The 18353-nt window shown below is 57.6% G+C and overlaps 1 protein-coding gene and 1 long non-coding RNA gene across 2 annotated transcripts in view; both read left to right on the top strand.

Annotated features, from left to right (window-relative positions):
- The first annotated feature begins 309 nt into the window (after window positions 1-309).
- LOC309800337 overlaps window positions 310-18353 on the top strand; it is a 49260-nt gene continuing 31216 nt past the window's right edge. Inside the window, exon 1 of the long non-coding RNA XR_014293444.1 lies at window positions 310-666. This is a non-coding gene — a long non-coding RNA (uncharacterized lncRNA). The remainder of the gene's footprint in view (window positions 667-18353) is intronic.
- On the top strand, window positions 869-18089 carry LOC309800335 (uncharacterized protein). Its single transcript, XM_082614396.1, has 4 exons — window positions 869-1638; window positions 2376-2431; window positions 17429-17509; window positions 17979-18089. Exons 1-3 carry the CDS (start codon window positions 954-956, stop codon window positions 17486-17488), a joined length of 801 nt encoding a protein of 266 aa, XP_082470522.1. The 5' UTR covers window positions 869-953; the 3' UTR covers window positions 17489-17509; window positions 17979-18089.

Raw genomic sequence — 18353 nt, 5'->3', positions numbered from 1 at the left:
AGGAGTGCTTGCTGAGGGTATAGGGTGTACAGGATGGTAGTGGAAGAAGCTTGTTATACATACCAGCTATGATCATGTGATCAGCTGGAGAAACACAGGCTGTAATAGTTATGAGTACTTCTTCCTTATTTTGATATGAATATGTTTGTGTGTATGTGTGTGTGATAAATCTCCCCCCTCCCACATACACACATCACATCACACATTTTTTTTTCTTTTTGTTCTCCTCTTTCTCATACTCTAATCATGTAAAATAAGATATGTTAATAATATCTAACTCTATATAACACAAAGAGCTATAAATGAGAATCCATAAAAAGTAGTATTTTATTGGCAAATATAAATGATGAAGAAAATTGAATGTTGACGATTTAGCCTATAAAAGAGAAAGCTAAAGGAACTATGTTTTGAAGAAGATGTAAAATTTCTTCTAAAGTGAATCTAAAAGAAAAAAAAAGGAAATAGAAAGGAAGTATGGAAAGGAGGAAGGAAACTCGGTCCAAGCGGGGGAGGGGAGGACAAGGGGCGAGGGGGACGCCACCCAAGTGGTCTGGGGTTCGAACCCAGATAGGCGAAACGCGCCGGGAATCGGCTGGGGAAACTCGGGCAAACCTTTTTGGGGAATCACCGCTCCGACACCCCACCGCCCAGGCGCTGCAACGGAGGGTGAGCGGAGGGTGAGCGGAGGCTGGGGGAGCTCAAACTTGCGAGAGCTGGAGGCGGCGGCGGGCGGGCGGCTGGCTGTCGCCCGAGCGCTGCGCCTGCGGGGGGAGGGGAGGCGGCTGCTGGGAGGGAGGGAGGGAGGCCGGGCGGGCGGGCGGGCGAGAGGGCGGAGGGAGGGGGAGGAGGAAGAGGAGGGAACCAGGGAGGGGGGACGCGTTGGGATCGCGGCGTGCGGCGGCAGACGGAGCCTGGGCTCCCAGCGGCGAGGGGAGGCAGGGCTACGCTCCTTGATGAACGCGGACCGAGCTCGGCGGCAGCGGGGAAGACGCGCCGGAGCCCAGACCGCGACCGAGAGCGGGAGCGAGGCGGCAGCGGCGGCGGAGGGGGAGCCCGCGAGCTGCCGGGCGGGGAGCCCAAGCCGCGCTGTCGCCGCGCAGGGAAGACTTGGCCAACACACTCACACACACATACACACCCAGCCCGAGCGGGCGCTCGCGGCTAATCGTCAGCATGGCGCTGGGGCTCCTGCCCGAGCGCGGGCGGCAGCAGCGGCGACGCGAGAGCTGCTGAGCCCGGCCCAGCCGCCGGAGCCCGGAGGATCGCGCGGGGCTGTCGCCACCTGCCCGGAGGCTTTGAGCCCGCCCCCGCCCCCACCCGGCCCAGAGCCCACCCCTCGGCGTGGCCGACCCCGAGGGCAGCCGGCTGGCAGCAGACGGCGAGGGAGGCGAGCGAGCGCGGCCCCGCGAGCGGGTTGCGGAGCGGGGGACGGCAAACTTTGCTGTTCGCCGCGCTTCCCCGGCCCGGCCCCTTCTCCCATCGCCAACGTCGCCACCCCACTTTCCTCCAACCCCGCACACCTCTCCCCACCCACCCCACCTCCCGTCGCTCCTCCTCGCCGCCTCGACTCTGCTCCGGGGAAAACTTCAAAGCGCCGGATCGCAGGCTCCCTGCTTACTCCCCGGCTGGGGATTTCAGGTCAGTGCCCGGAACACCTTTCCCCGCGGAGGCCGCGCGGGCTGGCGGGCGTGCGTGCGGCGGGCTGCAGTCGGCCCCCTCCCTCGGGGCCCAGACTAGCGGCGGGTGGCTCCTCTGACTCTCTGGCGTACCCCTCGAAGCTTGTGCCTCGCGCTTCACTTTGGCTGCTTTGCTCGCTTTCGTTTTTATTTCCTAGCTGTAAGTTATTAAAAATGCAGCCAACCTAAGCGGCCCGGCGTGGGCTTCGGGGAGGGAGGGGCGCGGCGGGGGTGGGGGGCTGCCGCCCCCCTGGGGGCTGAGAGGAGAGCAGGGAGTTCGCGGATTGGAAGTTTGCAGGCAGTGTGTGTCTGTGTGCGCGGGAGCGCGGTCGTCGCTGAGTGCCGCGAGTCGGGCGGGGGGGTGAGCTGGCCTGGAAGCTGGGAAGCTCGGCTCGGCGTTAGCTCGCTAGCAGGAAGGGGAGGGCGGCGGCTTCCCGTCTGCTTTCTTTTTCGACTCGGGAAAGAACTGTAAAAACCTCCAGCCGCCGCTGCCTCGTCTCACCTCTCCGGGGGCAGCTCGTTCTTGCTCGTGGAACGACGGCGTGTGCGTGCGCGAGGGTGTGTGTGGCGGGCGCCCCGGGCCGAGCCGAGCTCGACATGCCGCCGCTGCCGCGCGACTCGGGAGGGGAATCCCGGTTTTTTGTTTTTTTTTTTGATTGCTCCAAAGCGTGAATCACATGGATTTAAAAAAAATACTAGGAAATCGAGCAGAGCGAGGGGTTCCGACTCGGCCCGCCCGCCAGCCAGCCAGTCAGGTCAGACGCTTTGTTTTGTAAATGTTCTTTAAACATTTTAATCTGCCACCCTGGTCCACCCGCACCTTCCCCACGACGTCGTGGGGTTGGTTTTAAGTTGGTTTTAAGTTTAAGATCTACCCCCAGGGGTTGGGGTAGATCGTGCGGGGGCGGGGGCGGCGGCGGGCGGGGGGGCGAGACCTGGGTCCTCCTCTGGGTAGCGTGGAGTCTGGTGGAAAGCCCTGTAGGGCGTGTGCGAGTCTGCGGCCGGAGGAAGTTGGTCCCACTCGGAGGGCGTGCGGCGCAGAGGCTGAGGGCGAAGAGGAACTTGCGCACCCGGGCGCGATCCTCGGCCGAGGCGGGGAGGGCGAGGCTGCGCTGCGCCGCGGGGCCCGCGCTCGGAGCAGACGGGCGGCTGCGCTGCAGAGACTCCGCCAACTAGGGGGCTCGGGGCGGCGGCGACGTGCTCCTGCTGTTGACCAAGCAAGCCCCGGGGCGCCGTGTGCGGAGTAGGGCGGCTCGAGGCACGCGTGGTCCCGACGGGCTTCCCGCCGCCTGCACTCTCGAGTGGGCACGTCCCCGGGTCCCTGAGACGGCTGAGCCTGGCCGCGTGTAGGCCGAAGCCGGGGCGAGGCTTAATTTGCAGTTAATGAATCTTCTCCAGAAAGTCCGCGATCTCCAGCCAGAGGCTGTGAGTGCCCGCGCGCGAGGGCGCGTGCCGCCGGCGTCTAAAGGGTTGGGGGGTTGCGGGGATGGGAGAGCGAAGGAGGGGGGAGGGTTATGTGTATTTAAAAACAAACCTTAAAAAAAGAAACCAGCGCGCTTCAAATAGGTATTCGTACAGCCTCTTGTGTCTAGAGTAGACAGCTCAGGGTTTTAGCTGGGTTTTTTTGTTTGTTTGTTTCTTTTTTGAGAGAAGGCCAGAGGAGGGGTAGTGGTATTTGATTCTAGGGGTAGTCTCTGGAGAAAAATCCTTAAAATGACTTGGGAATAAAAACGAGGAGGAAATGGCCCACCCCAGAAGGTGGTGGGTGGTGAACGCAGACAGACTTGGGTATTTGTAGCCATCTGACACTTCCTGTGGCACTGGAAACGGACACCGCGGGCCGAAATCAATCCTTACGAGGTGTTGGATTCGGTTTGGCCAACAGAATTGCTTGTGTGGAAGTCATTTTAATTGTCGGCCTCCGAGACTCCTGTACGTGGACACTTGGAAAATACATTTGCTTCTCGACCCTTCCCACTCCACCCCCGACCTGTTATCTGGTCTGGGCTTTGCAGTGTTGGTTCCCGTGTTTATTTTGGGCATGATTTCACCGCGAGGAGGAAGCGGGGAGATGGCGGTGATTAATATGCCGTCCAGGTTTAACCCGAGGCTGGCCTTTAGTGTGCGGGTTTACGCCGCCACTCACCGGGATTGCCTGGGGTAGTGGGGGGGGGGGCGCGGGGTTCGGGCGCCAGGCGCTCCACGGGCAGGTCGGGGTTGGGGCTCGGACGGCCCCAGCGCTGTCCTTTGAGGCGCTGTCACCAGTAGGTGACTGAGAGCTAATTGGGAAGTGTTCTCCGGATCAATGGGCCGCACAGCTCATTAGCGATTCTCTCCAGCCCTTTGCAGGGCCGGCCGGGCCTGTGCCTCCCACAGAGGCCGGGGCCCCGCGGCCCGGGCTGCGGAGAGCGCCTCTGGGAAGTGGGGAGGGATGGGCGGCGAGGGGCGACCGGGAGGCGAGTGTAACTTGGCCGGGCGGCGCGTTGCGTGCGGCGCCTGGAGGCCCGCGCAGCCCGCTCTTTCTTCCTGCTCTCGGTCGCCTCGACCGTGTCTTTAACTCGCTCCCGCTCGCGTCGCTGCCTGGCTGCTCCTCCCCGCCTCCCTCGCCTATCTCTTGTTCTCTAAGCACGACGTCTGTGCTCCCCGCCCAGTTTGGGATTAGACAAGATAAAAATAGGACTGCCCAGCGCACAGAACTGTGACTGTGCCCCGGCAGCCGGGCTGGCGGGAGCGCTGTGGGCCGGGGCCAGGGCGGACCCGCTGTGCGCTCGGGGCAGCCCGAGCCCGTAGAGTCCCACCCCGACCCTGCAGGCGCGGTCTCACGCTCCAGCGTTCTGTCCACCGGGAACCGTGCAGGCAGGGGGACCTGGGTAGGGTCTCCGCGCTCTCGCGGGTGTTGTTGGTGTGCCTGTGATAGATGGGTCTAGACAGGCATGCAGGCTCCCTCCCGCCTGAGGGACAGGAAGGGGGGGGCGGGCCGCGGAGGCGGCGGCAGACTCCCGTGAGCGAGCGAGGCTTCGGGCCCAGCGACCAGGGTGGAGGGAAGGCTGCAAGGGTTTCTCTTAACCCTTTAAAGACGATAGGGAGAGTGGGGGTGGGGAGTGTAGTAGAAATTTCTGGAGGCAAAGTAGCTCCCTGGGGAGAGGAGGCGGGAGTCTGGGCTTGGGGTTTTCCTTTCTCTTCTGTGTATGCAGTCTCACATCCTGGTACATTGGGCTCGATTCTTCGACGAACCAAACGCAGCTGCTAGGTGATCTAATTTGACCCGATACTTCTCAATGGGGAAGGTGTGAACACACACAGTGGGCACCCTCACTTAAGGAACTGAGTTGGGGAGATGCAGAGGTTAGACCTTACCGTTCCCAGCGGCCCAGTATGTGAAGGTCTGCTCAGAGCTTTAGTCAGTGGGGCCTCTGACCGAGAGTGTTGCCTACCAAAGACCCAAGCCTGAAATGCCTGGCCAGTGCGTACAGGTATGCGTCGGAGAGAGCAAAGGGGTCCTTGAGTTGTCTATGTAAATAAAAACACTTTTAACCATGAACTTGTGGAGAGTTCAAATAAGATATGTGCAGGGAGGCAGCCTCCAAACAGGAGTTGGACAGTGATGTGTACAAGATCGATCATTTGTATACACATCCATGGGGTCAACATTGAATGGGTCTAAAAATTGAATACAACTCCGCAGGCATTGGTCTCGTTCTTTCCCTGAGGTAGAAATTGGTGGGTGGGTTACCCTATAGAGAAATGAATCATTAGTCACACTCCTCTCTCCTTCCCCCTCCTCTTCCTTTTAGGGTTTGGAGTCTTAGGGGATCCTCTAGTTACATTAAACTGCAAACCCATATTGGTCTGGGAACGAGCCCCATTATAGACAAAGCAAGAATGTAAGTCGTGGGGAGGTGTACGTGTTAGACAGGAATGCACAGATTAAGAAGTGCGCCTGAATGACATGTGCTGAGACAAATCAAGACACTTGGGCTCTGGTGCCCACATGGAACAAGAGATACAGAAGAGAGAAAGAACTGGCCGCGAGGAATGTAAACATGGGTATGCAAATACTGAGACCTAGAGCGAGATTCTAGGAGAAAATCCCAGACTTTGTTGAGCTGGAAACTGGAGCAGAATTTCTGTAAGTTCGTTCGAGAGACAAAAGCCCATTTAAAGGTGTGAAGAGGGTCACTTGGAAACACAAAAAGCATTCACATGCATACATCCATGCTTAGATACACAGGCTGAATGACAAAAACTCCTCCATGCCTGATGAAGATTTTCCTGCCCGGTGAGACAGAGCAGGGCACGGAAGTGTGGGCCACACAACCACATTCGCACACTCATTCACTGGGAAATACTGTGTCTTCGGCTAGAGGGAAACTGAGGGCGACGGTGCCTAGCTAAGGGTGGATGGCCCTTGGTTACTAAGATTGCTTCTGGTTATAGTTTCTTCGCATCTAGAGTGGGGAAGAGAGTATGTCTTGAGCAGGTAGGAGGATTTCTGAAAGATTTTTGAGTTCTGGACCCTGAGAGGATGGATGGTGGAGGAAAAAGAGGAGTAGCTTTGCATTCTGGGTCGGAAGCAAGGGATGTTGCGCTCCTCTAAGCCCTGTTTGCTAAGGTGGCGCAGGGCCTAGTGAACTGAGAGAGACTGAACCGAAAGAAGTGCGAAGCTCGGCCTCTGGGCGGAATCAAGGGGAGGTATGCTTTCTTTCCCTTTTTTTTTCCCCCTTGAGGAGACCGCGCGGGGACGGCCAGCGCAGGGAGGATTAGCAGGCGCCTCTGTGACCCCAGACGCGCGCATAAACTCGGCTTGGGTTTGGTTTGCCCGCGGCGTCGATTTGCCGCGGCCCCTCTTTGTCTGAGCCCAGCCGGGAATTCCAGCTTTTATTGGGAAGACCGCACTCGGGTGGAGCCCGCGCTGGGTCGGGCACGACAGCCGGGCCCGCGGGGCTGGGCAGGAGGCTCGCCGGCCTCCGAGCCGCCCGAACCCCAGGATGGTCCTCGGGAGTGCCCAGCAGCCCCGGCAATGCCACCTCGGTGGTTTCCTCGAGGGCGGCGGGCCCGGCAGACCCAGCCCGGCGGGGCGGGGGGCCTCACTTGGGCCGCCGTACCGCCCCTCTCCCCGCTGGCCCCACCGCTCCCCCGCCCGCCCGAGGAGCTCTGAAGGCCCTTTGTTAAGCTCCAGGGTCACACCCGTGCCCCGGGGGCCGCGCGGGGGCGGGAGGACCTTCTCCTGGCTGGAGGCCTCCAGCCCTCGGCTCACACGGTTCGGGCCTGGAGGGGCCTCGCCCAGTCAGGGGGCCCGGCCCGACCGGCCGGCAGGATTCCGTCTGTTTGCAAGGCTGGCTGCGCTGCCGGGGCCTAGATGGTGGCGCTGGCTTGAGAAGCAGCCGGGGCAGGAGTGGAAGGTCTTCTCAGGCCACCCCCGTGGCAGCCAAGCCGCCTGTGCCCCGAGCACTTGGCCGTGGACGTCTCCCAACCTCCAGCCCGGCCCGACGGCTTTCGCTGGTTGCCCCCCATGTGTTCCTCTGGAAGGGATAGCTGACTTTCTGTTGGATGGGAATTAACCAACGAGCTCTTCCCCCCGCAACGTTTCTGTAAGAAGGTCCCCTTTCCCAGCGCAGGCTCATTTCCGCCGGCCCCTAGTCGAGGGTGTTGGAAATGTGGGGGGGGGGCGTCCCCGCACTTTGTTATTTCTTAGAACCATGTCTCCCCGGCCAGCCATCGCCCCTCAGCACCCATGGGCTCCGGCGCCCCGTGATTAGACTAGCGGGGAAGTTCGCCAGGAGAAGATCCTGACAGCATAAAATAGAATTTGATCTAAAAGACAGTTTCCAGTATAATCTCACTATGCATCACAGACTCCCGGTGTTATTTTGTGGAAGGTGGACAATGATCAATTTACATTGACCCGGGGCTGGGCGAGCTTTTAGATGGTAATTGCCATATTGATGTGCATGCAAAAAGGAGACCTGCTAAAATTAAAGACCGGAAGCTAAATGAAACTAAATTTCTTGTCTAGGTGCACACCAGAGGAACTACTGGGGGGAAGAGGGTGAGTCAGGTCAGGGTGCCAGGGGCAAGAGCAGGTGAGAGGCCCAAGAGCTCCGGGAGGTCACAGATTTGGGAGCGATCTTTGCCCTGGTGATTTCAAAACGTGAGGAGGGGGCTTGTATAGGGTATGGGGACCCAGCAGGGAAAAGTTATAAACAGGCACTACTGCATTGAAGGCACTGGGATCTTTTAATGCTAGTAGTAACTGCGAGGGGGGAGGAGAGGTTTATAGGGTTATAGGGGTCTTCCTGCACCATTTCCGGCACCCCCCATTTCTATTGTTCTACCCGAGCGCTCATAACCGTGCCAAGGGCACCCAAATTCTTGCATCTGAAGAGTTAAATTGTTTTTTAAAGACAGGCCTTAAACTTCCCCCGCCCCGCCCCCCCCCGCCCCCGCGTCTGGTCTTTCGAAAAGAGCGAGAGTAGGGGGCGGTTCTGCATGCCGCTGCGGGCAGGCCTGGACCTTTGGAGGCTGCGGGAGTTCCTCCCCGGACGCAGCAGCAGCCCCGGACTCGGCCGGACGCCGATCGCTTTGGGAAGCGGCTCGCTCCAGGTGGCCCAAGTGGCGGGGGCGGGGGAGGGTCTGCCGGGGCCAGGGACTCACGGTGCCCGGGGGCGGGGGTCACCTCCCTGGAGGTTGGAAGGGCCTGCCTGCACGGAGGGTGTGGAGGCGGGAAGGCGGGGGCTGGAAATCCTGTCCCAATCGGCGGTGATGGCCAAGGCCGGAAAGTTTAAAAAAGAGAGAAAGCCACTGGCTGCGAGCCAGGGGCTGCCGGGCCGCCGGGGCGTGTTTGGCTGACTAGAGGGGTGAGGACCCGGCTCCGCCATCGCCTCGGTCCCTCCCGCTGCGGAGGCCCTGGCCTGCCCCAGGCGCTCCTGGAGCCATTTCACACATCCGGAGCCTCGGCCACTGGAGGAGCCACCCGCCCGGGGCCGGGAAGCCGCAGGGGCGGCTGAGTGTCCGGCGCTCCTGCCCGTTCCCCTTCCCCTTCCCACCGAGCTGAGCTGGAGACGGCCCTCGGTCGTGGAGCCTGTGGCGTCTGTGGCATCGGGTGTGGATGGTTCCCGGAGCTTCTGAAAGCCCGGGGCAGAGCAGGAAATTGAAGATGGGGTGGGGAGGGGATGTTGAGCGCTGACCCTGCGCTGCTGGGATGAGAAGTTGGGGAGAGGAGAGATAACCCCAACCTCCGGCTTGTCTCGGGACTTGGCTTTTTGTGGGGACCCCCAGGAGTCCAGGAGGGTCCAGCATCTTGCAAGCCGCTTCCCCCTCAGTTGCCTCCCCAGCCCACTTTGGTCCCTGAGTTTTTCATTAAAGTCCTAGGAAAGGTAGATGTAGGCAGTCTTTCCAAAGGGCTTTTGCTCTGTCTAGATAATTTGATTTATTGCTTTATGTGGCAAGCCTTCTTCTAGTTCCAGGTGTCAGCACTTTTTATAGAGACCTAAGAGTAGCACCCACCTCCCACTGCCTGTTCTGGGCTCCTGGAGGAGGGGAAAGTGGAGCCTTGTTGGGAACCCCTGGCCTCACACCAGGGTGTTCCAGTGTAGGGAGATGGGTAGGATGTTGGCAGAAATTTCGAAAGCCTTCACATGGACCAAGAGATTTCTGGGTGTAGGAGAAACTAGGGTGCGGGCTCCTTGTGGACCGAATTTCATACGTGTTAAGTGCTATCCTTTTACTCTGTATTGGAGTACAAGGGCTAAGGAAGGCTTCCGAACTTCTTGGGGATTCTGGATGGCACAATTTGACCAATAATTGGCTCCTCTCCTCAACTCCAGGACTGAGTTTGACCGTGGCCCATTTTTACTAGCTGTGTGACCTTGGGGGCAGGTTATTTATGGCCTCTGAGCCTCAGTAAGTTTCTTCATTTGTAAGACTGGGAATAATTTTCCACCTTTAGGATCAAAGAATACTTGGCACATAGTAGGCCCGGAGGATTAGTAATTGCTTTGAATGACTGGTCAGATTCCTATAGGTTGCTTCTCCGTTCCCTGCTGCCCCTGAGATGCCAGTCGCCCCCCCCCCCAACCAAGACCTGCGTAGGCCAGTGTCTGGGGACCAAACTTCAGGTTAAGCTCCCCTCCAAGGGTATTCCTGAGGCTATTCCTCCAGGTCTGCCTCCGTGGGTTCCTCTTTCCCTTTGTTACAGTTCTTTGCATTCTGGGCTTTAAAGGAATCCATATGAAAAGGCTGGGATTTTTTTTTTCTCCCCCTAAGTGGGATCATTTATATGGTTAGGAATTGATTCCAGAACCGGTATCTAGGTGCTCTTTGGCAAGTCCTCCCGTCATTCTTTCGGGGAGAGGGAACAGCAGCGGCTGGAGGGGAGAGACCTGGTGGGAAGAGGTGAAAGGGTCTGGCCCACTGCAGGGGCCAGAGGTGCTGTGGTTTGTCTGATAGGGATTAAGTCTGGATGTTATGAGGTCTCAGTGTGGTTTTCAATAAAAGTCTGTCAGGGATTGCTTCTTTTCTATCGATATGTATTTAAAAAAATTACTAGCATGAGAAGAAAACCAGACCTGTATGGATCCAGGCCGGTAGTAAGCTACTGTGATCAGGTTTCCTACTAGACTCCCAGAGGGGAAGTCAGCGTTTGATTGAAGCTACACTTGGTTCTTGACTCTCTGGGGATGCCTGCTCTGAAACAGGAGCGCTGCCTTTCTCTCCTCCCCTCCCCCCACCCTCCTTTTCCCTTCTTCCCCTAAAAGCCTTTGTGCTGAAAGAGCTTCAGTAGGCATGAGTCCCTGGTACCTCTCTAAAGAATGCCTTTCAGCCTTTGCTGACATTGTTTTGTGAACAGTGGGTTTTACCAGGCCAGCAGTTTTCCCCCATCTTAGCTCACTATTTTAGAAGTTCGAGTATGCCCAGGATGCGCCCAACTGCAGTGCTTTCCAGTGTGTGTAGCCAGGGCCTTGCCTGTAATCTGAAGACACCTTAACCTTTGCCCTAGGTGCCCCCCCGGGGGTGGGGGTGGTGAAGGTGGGGAGAGCAAGGACAGGGGATCGTTGTTGAGTGTCTGTTTGTTTTCTCCAGCCACAGAGGCAGAAGGGTGGAGTGGGGCGAGGCCGAGAGTACGTTCCAGCCTTGGGTCTGATTTAAAACTTGGTTTAATTGGAGAAACTCTTAGGCATTTAACAGTTCTGTACAAATGCAAACTTGAAATAGCTCTAGGCCTACGTCAATTAGGAAAGAATAAATGAAGTACAGAGATGTCCAAACTATGTAAATCCTAGAGTTGTCTGCCCTCCCATAAACACATGACAAGTGCCAAGGCATTTCCAGTCAAAACACCCATGGAACCAGCAGCCTCCATCCTTTGTATTTATTATTTTATTAACAGCATTTTACACAGCATTTAACAAGCACAGCCTGCCTGCTTTCCACCACGGCTCTCAGCAGACTGAGGGGTGGAAAACAGATGGGGGTGGCGAGGAGTGGTCTCTAGAAGAGACTTCTAAGCTGGAGAGATCTCTTCAGATGGGCAAGGAAAAGGAACATTTGGGGTTCCTTTCTCCTGGCCCCAAAGAGAAGACAAAAGTAATGCTTTGGAGGAAGAAATCCCCTCTCCCTTCTCCGGAGGAAAGTTGTGCAGATGTGGTCTGTCTAGTCTCCACTTGGATTTCCAGAAGGTGTGAAGCAGGGTCTGCTTTCCCAACACTCTGCCCATCAGTTATTGGTGCTTTTCAAAGAATAAGTATATGTCTGCTATCAGTATTCTATATCCTGGTGGAAAGTTTATAACGAAAACTAATGCCTTTCTTAAGTCATAAAATGAGCCTTGTATGATTATTTAATTAAAATCTATTTAAGGACCGATTAGGCATGTAATTTGCGCTAATAATGACGATTATGGAAATGTTCGACTTAACCAAAAATCATAAAAGGAGACATTTTGGTCAGTGGGGCGACCAGGAAGGATTCAGGGAGTTGGACGGTTTTCCGAAACACACGAGGCTTTGGGCTGCAGAAAGTGCCGGGCTGCCTAGCCTCTGGGACCACGGTAGAGAGGGCTGCAGGACCCCAGGCCTGGCCGGGGCAGGCCGACCCACACTTTGCTGAGCAGAGAAACCGACCCTGGGAGTCTGAACAACCTTTATTCCCAGCTGAGGAAATGGGGGAGGGGGCCTGGGAGGAGGAAACTCTGGGAGAGCTGATGAACCGCACAGAACTCTGCGCGAAATGGCTGTGTTGTCTTGCTTTAACAATCAGCAGCGACACACGCATTGCTGCCTCGGCTAGCCTTGGCTGGAGCCTGGAGGGGTGGGGGGAGGGCGGTCTCTTGTTCCGGAGAAACCTGCCAGCTGCTGGGCTTGGTGCGAAGGCAGACACAATGCTGCTGTTGTTGGTTTGATCTCTAACTGGATTGTTAGTCTGGCCTTAACTGTGTGGTAAGGGGGGAGTGTGAAGGCTGTTTACAGCGAGTGCAAATAATGTGACAGCTGTTGGCGCACGAGCAGCGCTGTGCCTCCTCGGCGCTCACACAGAGCGCGCACTGTGCAGGCCCGCGGAGAGCTGCAGAGGTGGCCGCCCCTTGCTGGCCCGGGAGCCCTCGGATGCGCTGCGAGAGAGCCCTCGGCGGCGGCACCCGCCCCCCGCGACACGCATCTTTCTGGCTCCTGGGATCGTGGTGGACGTGCGCGCTGGCTGGTGTGTTGTGGTTTAGGGAACTTGTTAGGCAGAGGTGGCAGGAGAAGGCCTGCGGGGTCATGAGTGTCAACTGTCTGGAGGGGTTTGGCCGGGATCTGTTGACCTGGGGCCTCAGTGGCTTGTGACCGGGTTGTTAAGATTTGGGAAAATAACTTTCCGCCCTAAAGCAAGCCTGTTGGAAAGAATGTATTATTAACTGAAGGCTTTCTGGAAATTGCAGAGGCTCTGAAGGCCGTTGTTCTTCCTCTGAAATGGCCCTGTTATTCAGACAAGTTCAAGAGACGGGCGGCCGCTGTGTTCTATGCCCTCGGCCCTGTTTCCTGGATTGGAAACACAAGTGGGTAGGTTCAGGACCCGAAGGGGGGGTGAATGGGGGTGGGGAGGGGTGCAAGTCGGCTTTTGATCACCCGCCTCCCTTTGCCTTCCCGGTTTTTAAGAGCGCGCTTGCCTTTCAGCTGCAGGACCAACGGTGCTGTCTTGAGGTCTGCCCACAGCGCCACCCACTCTGTGACTTAATCAACTAAATGCCCAGAGCCCGGCCTTCTCTTGAGTTCCTGGTCCTCTGCCAGGCACTGCGGGGAGGCGCCAGGGTGGGAGGGAGAACAGTTGGTGGGTGGCAGCAATACCCCGCTGGGCCGGTCCAAGCTGGCGGGCTCAGGATGGTCCTCAGGTTGGTCCAGAAGATGGGCCTGCCCCAGGGCTGTCCTGGGGCAAGCTGGGTGTAAACACCACTCCCCCCAACCTCAAGGTTGAAGGCTTCCGCAGCCCTGGCCCCCGGGCTTTGGAGGATCATTTAGAGCTGACTTAACTCTATATCGTGCCCTTCTGTGTGACTTCGGCCCCTGAGTGTACAGCTTGCAGGATATCTGCAAATTATGGGTCCACCTCCGCCCCACCCTGCCCCCAGATCTACTCTCTGGGTTATAATGTGGACTTCTACATCTAGTTGGGTTCCCTAGAGGGGAGCTGGGAGATGCTTCTGGAATGATACATGAACTTCGGTGCCAGTTCTATAAACTCGTCTCTTTTTATGACGTGTGCCATTTTCTGTAGGAATGTTGCTTGCAAAACGAGTTTCGCCTTGGAGGAAAGGCGGAAAGATAGACAAGCCTGCAACGCCAAAGCGCTGGCAGTCTTTCCCTCCTTCCAGCTCTCTTAAAGCAGCCGGGCTGCATTTCCAGGATTAGACTCGTGCTTGTGAAGAGGGACTCTGGTTGGCTTTTTTTTCCCCCCGAAGCAAATGCAAATCAGAGAAAAATAATTTTCTTTCAACGATATGCAACGTATTGGTCACTTGTTATCGTGCTCCGAGGCAGGCCTCATTTGCGCGTCTGCCAGCTCGCTCACATCTGCTCGGCGCTGTTTGGGGCATTTTAACCTTGGTGGTGTCGTGTCTGGTCCCACGGATCAAGGAGGAGTAATTAAGCTCTGAACAGCTAGAAGAATTCACGGGCCCCCACGTCTACCGCAGTTTTCCCACAGCTTTGTTTGGGGTGTTCCGGGTTCCAAGATGAACAGACGTGGGGTTCCTATTGTTCCTCGTAAAGAAAGTGGGAGCCCCTGTCCTCCTCTGACCCTCATCCCCAGCCTTCCCAGGACTCCCAGGCTGCACACAATCAGCAGGGAAGCCGGGTGCAGATCACAGGACCCTGTGTTTTATGCATCTTTTATTCGTAAAAAGTTCCTTTGTGCTTCCTGTGTGTACTAATGATAGCTGTCGTTAATAGCTTTCTGGTATAGCTTGTTCCTTGTGGGGGGAGGAGTTTGCAGTGAGTTCACTTTATTTCTACAAAGCCCTGATGGAGGCTGCAGTGCAGTGACACCCCCTCTAGAGTCGTGGTCTATGGATCGTTTATTCTGGATTTGTTTCCAGGTTGTGTAGACTCCAAGTGGGATCCCAGCCTGTAGGGACCAGACCCGAGGGGGTGTGGAGGGTGGGTGGGCGGGGAGGAGTGGAGTCAGGTCGATTAATTGCATTCAACCTCGGTTTCCTGTCCTGGGCTGCTGCCTCCTGTTGAGGGACACCAGCTTCCAAATGGGGCCCCCTCTTGCATACACGCGTGGTTGTGTGTGGCACAACCGTGAAAGAAAGCGAAAGGAACAAAAAGCCGAGGCCTGGCGTCGGGGGCGGGGGCGGGTTGGCGGGGGGAAGGGGAAGTGTCTGAGGTTGGTCCAAGAGCTGACGGGGGGCCACGGCTCTGCTTTTGGGAAAGGGGGTGTGTGGCGGGCAGCCCCGGTTTGGCAGCGGCTCTCCCGGTCGATCCTTGCTGGTGCCTCCTCCCCAAGCCCCCGAGCCCCCTTTTACAGTTGGCTACACCTGGCTTGCATCTTTGAATCGGGGAAGGTGGGGGAGGCGTCCACGGAGAGAACACTCCAGACTGGCCGAAGGGAGCGCAGGACGATGGGCCGGAGCGGTCTCCAGTCAGTGCCCACTCCCCTGGGGCGCGCCGCCGCACATCCTGGGTTCTCCGTGCGCCCACCCAAAGTTGCTTTTTGTCAGAGATTCGGCGGCAGGCGCCTGGGAAGGGGGATCCCAGAGGAGCGCGCGGGCGGGGTGAGCTGGGGTCGGGGGCTGGCCGAGAGAGCCGGGGGTCCTGGAAGGTCGGGCGGGGGGTGCGTGTGCGGGGTCGGCCCCGCGCGCGCGGACCTGGCGTAGGAGGGGCGAGGAGCCTGCGGCAGCGCGGGTGTGTGTGATGGGAGAGAAAATCCCTTTGTTGCCGACCGATCCGTGCTCGGGGCTGAGGCGGGGGAGGGGGCGAGGGGACGCCCCTCCCCCACTCGCCGCCGCCGCTGCGGGCCAAGTTCACTCCCGACTGACCCGAGTGGCTCGCGGCGCTATCCTGGCGCCCTGGGAGGAGGCAGGGAAGGTTCTGGTTGCTCAAAAGGTCAGGGCCAGCCACGTGAGTTTCCCGTCCCCCACCCCGTCACACCCGCACTCCTGCTCCGCAGCTCTGTTACTAATGCAAAACTTGGGTCGTGAGTGGGGACGCCTCTGGAGGCGGCGACAGCCATGACTTGGAGTGTGCCAAGAGACAGAGCCTGGGCAGGCTGGATCACTCCTCCCACCCCCCACCCCCCCCCAGCACCCATGCCCGGCTGCAGGACCCAGTCGGGCGACCTCCTTCAGCCACACCCCAGGAAGCCTGCGACCCTCCCCCCGACGTGGGGGCATCCTTGGGGTTCCCCTCTCCCCAGTGCTACACATACTGGGGAAAACATCCCAGGAGGACTTGCCCCAACGCTGCACACCCTGGACCGCTTTTTCTCATCTCCCACCTCCTCGCGGCCCCCAGTGCTAAAATAGGAACTTCTTCATCCCTCCCTTCCTTGACGCCAGTAGAGAAGTGCCTGTGTGTGACTCAGTCTGCGCTTGGAGCAGTCCCAGGAAGGGCTCCCGTGCCATCAGTTTTGGGCTTCCATGAAAGCCACACACTCTGCAGAAGGTCACCTCTCCCTGGCCCCCTCTGTGTCCCTGCCTCAGCCTTCCCTCTGCCGCAAGGAAACTATGTAGCCATTCTGGGGTTTGTTTGTTACGTAGAATGTTTAGTGGAGTCAGATGCTGTTTAATGGGTTAGATGTGGCCTGCACCAGCTATTGCCAGGCAGAACTCAAGTCCATAGTGCAGTTTAATCCTCTGGAAAACACGGTGCCAAAGATTTACAGATGAGGGGGCCAAAGTTGAAGAGGTCCGGCCACCTGCCCAGAGACACGCCGTGGATGAGAGTGGGAGCCGGGAGGCTGTGGTGACTGCGCGCGCGCGTGTCCTCCACAGAGAACCAGCCATGCCCGTGCAGTGAGAGACACCCCTTCCCCGAAGAGGTCCCCAGCCTACGGAGGACCGTGGCACATGGCATGCTGGCTGGGAGCCCTGCCGTCTGCCCGGCCTTCTGAGCCGGAAGCTCCCCAAAACCCGTCCAGGTCTTCTTGGTCACTAACTGGATAAGTGCCTGATGCGGCATTGGGTGCCTAGAGAGTGAGGCCCTAGGAAGGGGCACTGTTAGTATTGGAGTGGAGTTGGGATGGTTTGGTGGCGCTGCTTCCCATTCCGTCGCTGTCACTTGACAAGCGTGCTGTGCAGACTTGAACCAATCCATCAGCGCCTCAAGGGCGGAGGCAGTGGAAAGTGGCCCGGTGCCAGGAGGAGCTGGGGTGGAGAGAAAGGAGAGGTGGCAGGAGTGGCCTGGTGCTGCCTTCCTCCCTGCGCTCACGCCAGCCTCTCACTGCCACTGCTCCTTCCTTTGCAATCTGTTTGTTGCCTGCCAAGGGAAGTCGCCTTTAAAGAAAAAAAAACAAACGTTCTCTCCTTCTCCTCATTCCATAATGGTGTCTTCATGGCAGGAATCGGCAGAACGGTGGTGGGTGCAGCTGGGGACCCGTGTGCCCCCTCGTGTCTTTTCACAGAGGGCCAAGGTGCCCTCACTCAGGGATGCCGAGGTTGGGGGGACAGCTCCTAATCTTGGTCCCTCTGACCTCTTTCTGCCAATCAGGCTCTTCTCCCCAGCGTCCAGGCCAAGCTCGGATGCTAATCATAACTCTTGGCTCCCGGACCAGATGACTGCACAAGTCTGTCGAGGGAGACTCAGGCTCTCCTGTGCTTGGCCCTAGGGCCAGACCGAAAGCCAGAGACCACGCGGCGAGTCTGCGTTTTGCAAGCCGGGTCTCTCCCAGAACTGGGTGTTCAGCGGGCAGCCACCACAATTCCTGGTCTGTTCTTCAGAAACCAGACCCTCCTCCATCTCCCCGGCTGACCCCTTCTCTTGGCCACCTTCCCTCTTCATCCCTATCCCACATCCTTGCCCCCTTCTCTCCACTGCTGGAAAAAAGGGTTATAACCCAGAGCCAAGGTGTAGCTTAGCAGCTCCCACTGGAAACAGGTTGGTGCTTGTAAAGTGCTTTTCATGACTGACTTCACACATCTTGGCACTTCCAGAAGCATCACCCACCTGTGGAAGAAAAGGGGGGGGTCGTTGAGAAATAGGGGCAGATGAGCCTCTTATATACAGCAGCAAAGCGCCTGCTCTGTCTGTCATCTAAATCACGTCATTTGCCCCCTGCAGCGTGACCCACAGCCAAGGGTGAGGGAAGTCACTTTTGAAGAACTTTTCCTTGGAGGTTAAAAAAAGAAGAAGAAGAAGAAAGTAAGAAAGATCCCCAACTATTTCAATAGCCGCTTCTAGAAGAGGAATGGGGTGAGTGTGGCGGTGTCTCTGACCCTATCTCTGTGTCCCTTGTGCCCAAGATCCCCTTAGTTAGTTCTACATCCCAGAGAGATGGGGAGTGGGCCCGTTTCTCAGTGATGGTGGGGTGTACGCAGTACGGCCTTTGCCCAGGATGAGGGTGTTCCTGCCCAGGATTTGGGCTGTCGCTCTGGAGAAGGGCCTCACGCCAGGCAGGGCCCCCGGCTCCTTGGCCCTTTCCGCTCAGGTCCATCTTTGGCCTGGAACCTGAAGAGTTAACAGTCTTTAGCTCGTTGCAATGAAATTATGGCTGGCAGTGGCGCCGCTGTTTGTTCAACAGACCTCCAGTTTTAAACAGTTCACAAAAAGTTCATGGGGCAGCTAAAGATTATAAGTGTGTGTGTGGGTGTGTGTGTGTGGGTGTGTGTAGTCAGCAGGATCCAGTACTGAGCCTTGCCCCTCCTCCTCTTGTTTCTTCACGGCCAGCCCCCCGCCCCGCCCCCACTCCCGTGACACTGGACCACGCTCGGGGCCTCAACCCTCCATCTGACCCTGTGCACGTAAGAACACTTCATCCTGACACTGGGTGTTATTTCTCTGTGCGGCGTTAATATTGAAAACCCCACCAGACAAGACCTGGAAGGGCGGGGAGAGGCTTTGAAAGCACCCCGTGGTCCCAGGTGTCTCTAAACTGCATTCCCCTGTCATGCTAAGTCCAGGCCGCCCTTTCTAAAGAAAAGCCCTTTCAAGGGAAGGGGGCTGCTGGCCCTTTTTGAGGGGAGGGGAGAGGGCTCAGTAGGATGAT

This window comes from Mesoplodon mirus, assembly GCF_964341445.2.
Source record: "Mesoplodon mirus genome assembly, chromosome: 3".
Lineage (NCBI taxonomy): Eukaryota > Metazoa > Chordata > Mammalia > Artiodactyla > Ziphiidae > Mesoplodon > Mesoplodon mirus.
Note: the sequence above shows the minus strand (reverse complement) of the source record. Positions and strands in the feature narration are given on the sequence as shown.